The sequence below is a fragment of the Sipha flava genome, unplaced genomic scaffold (assembly GCF_003268045.1).
Source record: "Sipha flava isolate LNK unplaced genomic scaffold, YSA_version1 287_pilon_pilon, whole genome shotgun sequence".
Classification (NCBI taxonomy): domain Eukaryota; kingdom Metazoa; phylum Arthropoda; class Insecta; order Hemiptera; family Aphididae; genus Sipha; species Sipha flava.
The window spans coordinates 19,410-24,186 of record NW_020272956.1 but is presented as its reverse complement, the minus strand read 5'-3'; the positions used below and the strand labels follow the sequence as shown (position 1 = coordinate 24,186).

The following is a 4,777-nucleotide window of genomic DNA, read 5'->3' as shown; positions in this document are numbered from 1 at the left end:
AAAATAAATATCAAAATACAAATTATCAATCAGTTTTTTCATAATCTATAGACTTTTTTTTTTCATATTTCATATAAGCTAAAAATGAAGTCCACACAAGCCCAGCCAAACTGACAAAAATTAAACGATTCTTTGGAGGAATGATACAGTAATTTATTGTTTGTAAAAATGGCCAAACTATGATTGCTATCTAAATTTAAAAAAATAATAATAAATTAGTAATCATATTTTAAATATTAATTTTTATATTTTTAATTAGTTATTTAATCTGCTCAATTTCTACACATTAAAAAATATTTAGATACTCAGATAATTCTGATAATTTGGAAATGGAATTAACTACATTAATGAATTAAATTTGAAATTAAATTGAATTTAGTATAGTATTTAATTTAAAGGGAAAAAACAAAAATATTGAAATTAAAATATACTTTAATACTCTTCAAGAATATTTTAATTAAACATAAATAATAAAAATGACAAATATCTAAAATAATACCTTCCATGTAGAAATAAATTTTTGTTGAACTTCTTTTTTCGCATCTTCAATAGTACCTCCATCGAGAAGTGTCATAAAGAAAAAAAAACTAGCCATTGCAAATGGACCATATGAAAATTGTTCAACCACTGCCTGCAAAATTAAAAGTAATAATTTACATTATGTATCCTTACAGTGGGGTATATAGGAATTATTTTTACTATGGACCAATTTACCTCCACCATACCTACAATTAGACATTTTTTAGGGAACGGGTGGTTTTAATTATGACATAAATAATACAAATATAGGAATTTAAATTTATTATTAAATAAGATACATAATAAATTAAGCATTTTTCTACAGTTGGTAGACTTAAAATGTTTTTGAGTTAATATTATGTAAAATTCATTTTTCTATTTTTTTTAATAAAAATACTAATAATTTCTTCAACATTTAGAGGTTAATAAATAAACAAATAAATTCTTAAAAATTTAAAAAAAATCATTGATTTTCATATTACCACATTAATATAATTACCACCATCAAATGCATAATGTACATATTAAAATATATACATTTAAACATAATTCAATCTTTTTATGGTGAGGGGATATAAAATAGTACGAAAGGAGGGATGACACTCAAAATGTTGAAAACCTTTGAAATATAAATAAACACCGATTGGTGTCTTCATGTAAACATGTTTTCTTAGGTAAACTTATTTACTTGTTGTATACTCATATATACAGATTGTAATTGTCTCTTAATGTACTAATTACACCACAAAGTGCTTCTTTCACATATCAAATTAAGAATTTAAATATTTAGAAACTATGAACTTTTAGTTAAATTATGATCCTAAATTTGGTTATTTTTCAATTTTGAATTAATAATGATTAAAACATTTAAAAATTATTTTATTTTATTCTTATCAAATGTAATATTTTCAGAAAAAAAAAAATTTTTTTCATTAGTAATTATAAACAATCCAATACTATTGCATAAGAAATAGTTTTTAATAAAACTATTATTATACTTTTTGGTTTTTAATATGAGATAAGTAACTCTATCCTAACTTATATAAGAAAAAAATATGATTAAGGCTTCATATACATATATTTAAAAAAAAAAGTAGTATTGATTTCCATATTATATCATAATATGATGTAGGTAATTGATAAATTTTGAAAATAATAATATATTCGATATGTATAAGTACTTTGTATAAGAGTTGCTTGCTATTTCATAAAAATTGTAAATTGTTATAATATTCTTAATTTATTTATTCAGACCTAAAAATTGAGTCGATACAGAAAATATCAATATTTAAACACACTTTTTTAAACTATAAACTATTATATTAGTATTAAATTATATACATCTGAAAATAATGACAATAAATTAAAATAAAAATATGATATCAAGAAAAATATGTATATATCTTTTATATATTTATAATATATATTAAATATAAACTACTTGAATATATTCAGTGATATAACTATGAAGAATAAATCTTAAGCTTCTTTTTTTTTCTATAAGTATTTTTCAATGTTTAAATTCTTAAATATAACAGAAGTTATTAAGAAATATTTTATCTTGATTTTATTTTTCTTGATTAAACTATGATATAAATAAAAATAAATAATTGTTTTCCTTATCCCTAGAAAAAATGCTAATTATGCATCCGAATAAATTATAAGAAATATAATACTTTTAAAATTAATACAGTTTAAAAATACATGTGTATCAAATAATATTACTTCTATTACGATAACAATTGATACAACTTAATTTAATATTTCAAATGTATAATATTTTGAGAAAACTTAATAATATTAGTTTCAGTACTATAACAATGTTTGCCATAGACTTTGGTAATACTTAAACTGAATTATGAATTAAATAATTCCTTTTTACAAATTCTAAATACTCCAATATATTATCTATACAAAATTATTTTTAATATCTTTGACCTTTTTTTATTGTTAATTGTTTTCAGTATTCTGGCAGTTTGGATAAAATACAAATAATAGAAGTGCTTGGCGCACATATATTATCAGACAATTATTTTTATCTGTATATTAAATGGAAATTGCAAATGATAAATTAATATTAAAATTAAACAGAATTATGTACAGAGTGAACAGTTCATTGCAAAATATAGCATCCTATATTATTAAAGTACTGAATCTTATGATTACCTATTATATAAATAATCTGGTAATACTTCTATATTTTCATAATTTAGTTGTATACAAATTTCTTTTTAATCCAATCAATTAATTTATACTAATACCTATTTAAGATTAAATTGTATATAAAGATAGAGGGTTACTATTATAAATAGTTAATTTTATATCAAAATAATTTTTCTCAAACATAATCATATCAACAAATTATTATTTAAAATGTAAAAAAAATAGGTTAAATGTCATGAATCTTTATTTATTGTTCAAATAATGAAAGACATTTTTAACCTTTAACAGTATATTTTAGGTATTAAATCAAATGCAAGTATCAATTCACTGATAACATTTTTACTAGGAAATACAATTTTATAGAATATTTAAATATTTACGAAGTAGTTAAAACAGTAGTAGATGACATTTAAATTATAAATTAAAATTAAAATTATCTGATTTTAATTATAATTTATTTGAAAGCCAAATCAAGAGTTTAATGATAAATCTAAAATAAATAAAAAGCTAAAAAATAAATGTAAATGTAAGTGTTGTATATTTAAATAATTTATTTTAGTTTAACTACAGAGAAATATTTACATATATATTAAGTACTATTTTCTTATTCAAATAACAACACCTGATAGTTGTTCATAAACCTTTCAGGTATTTAATATTAACTTATCATAGAAATATATTTTTACCTTTGTTATATGACTAGTGATTGTCATCGATGGCCAAATAAAACCAGCAAATCTCATCCAAGCATACAAAGTAGGAGCTACATACAATCCTCCATAAATGCTGAATTTCGCTGCTCGCTGCAGATCAATGTCTTTAATGCCCGATGGATCCAGTGACTGTTGTATAATACTGCTCAACGGCCAGGTAATTGAATATATGGCGACCCCGCGAACAAGCCCATGACTACTGGCCTTAAGTATTTTTGACCACATTTTCCAGATAAAAAAGGAATCTAGACGTCACCTGAAATTATTGATTATTATAATTAAACTATTATCGATTGACTTTTTTAAGACTTCTAAGGATTCATTGAATAAGATGACTATATTTTATTTTTTTTAAGCATAGGACACATCGATTTTGCTCATATTACTTATATTAAACATAAAAGATTTCTAAATACAAATCAAATAATTTTACACAAAGACAATTTTACACCCGCTAAAATGATGAAAACGAAAACCCAAAAATACTATTGTCGAGTAGAGATCTAACTATAACAGAATTGAAACGGGACAAGAAATTGAAATACGGAACGGTTCCGCATAATCACCCTACTGTTAAATCAAACTTATCCAGACGAATCGGTAAAAATGTCTGCGAATGAACGCTAAAAAAATGAAATAGGTTATAAATCCGTGACGTTCGAGAGGGGCATAAGGATATTGATAAACTATAGATCGAAGACAACTGCTGCGGTTTTAAAATGTTTGTGAAACCGCAGAGAAGGAATTGTTCGGAAAAATGATCGTAAAAATGTGTTCTACAAACCGTCCGATTGGCTACTGAGGCAACCGACGACACACTTTTGAGCGTAGATATTTATTAATGGCGTTTGAAATATTATAGTTTTATTTTGTATTATTCGAAAGAATATCGTAAATCAAGAACGTTTACATAAAAAAAAAAAAAAACTTTTAAACCATTAACGTTAACTTCAATATTGTTAACCGTCGCAACGACTACGACGGCGCCGCGAGAACCAATCAATATCAGACTACCTACCGCAAGGCGAACGGCTCCGACTACGATCGTCCCATGGATTTCCGACACCTCGACGGTCCACCGGGTGCGCGCGCCGCGAGCAGCGAGGGCGTCCTATTCGCGAGTTATTAGTTACACAGCATGGACACAAGAGTTAACTCGTCCCGTGTTATCGGGTATCGATTGCCACACGTGGAGGGGGAAAGCGAATGGGCGCGCGCCGCTGCTCGCTGCCGTTATCAAAAACCGCGGACGGTTCCGGACCGGTTCTCGCGCGAGCGACAAGGTCAATGTGCCGCGCACGTGTGCCGCGCCAAGGTTCTGACCTTTACGACACGTGATTACGGCCTAATACCGCTGTTGACCGCGTGTCTCGTTAGTGATA

The 4,777-nt window shown here is 26.0% G+C and overlaps 1 protein-coding gene across 2 annotated transcripts; it reads right to left on the bottom strand.

Moving 5' to 3' along the window:
• On the bottom strand, positions 1 to 4,558 carry LOC112685680 (mpv17-like protein). 2 transcript variants are annotated; one of them, XM_025557619.1, is made up of 4 exons: positions 4,414 to 4,558; positions 3,369 to 3,651; positions 500 to 631; positions 1 to 190 (listed from the first exon to the last, which is right to left on the bottom strand). In XM_025557619.1, the coding sequence occupies exons 2-4, from the start codon at positions 3,618 to 3,620 to the stop codon at positions 26 to 28; spliced, it is 549 nt and encodes a 182-aa protein (XP_025413404.1). In that variant the 5' UTR covers positions 3,621 to 3,651; positions 4,414 to 4,558; the 3' UTR covers positions 1 to 25. The 2 variants fall into 2 exon arrangements, with proteins under 2 accessions (XP_025413404.1, XP_025413403.1); XM_025557618.1 differs by lacking the exon at positions 4,414 to 4,558 and adding an exon at positions 4,180 to 4,407.
• Positions 4,559 to 4,777: the final 219 nt, after the last annotated feature.

Bases quoted from the DNA above. Each gene is read 5' to 3' on its own strand.
- LOC112685680 (XM_025557619.1), bottom strand. From the start codon at position 3,620: ATGTGGTCAAAAATACTTAAGGCCAGTAGTCATGGGCTTGTTCGCGGG. The intron at 632-3,368 runs GTAAAAATATAT...TTAATTTTGCAG, and splicing joins TCACTAGTCATATAACAAAG to GCAGTGGTTGAACAATTTTC. The intron at 191-499 runs GTATTATTTTAG...TTTTAAATTTAG, and splicing joins AATTTATTTCTACATGGAAG to ATAGCAATCATAGTTTGGCC.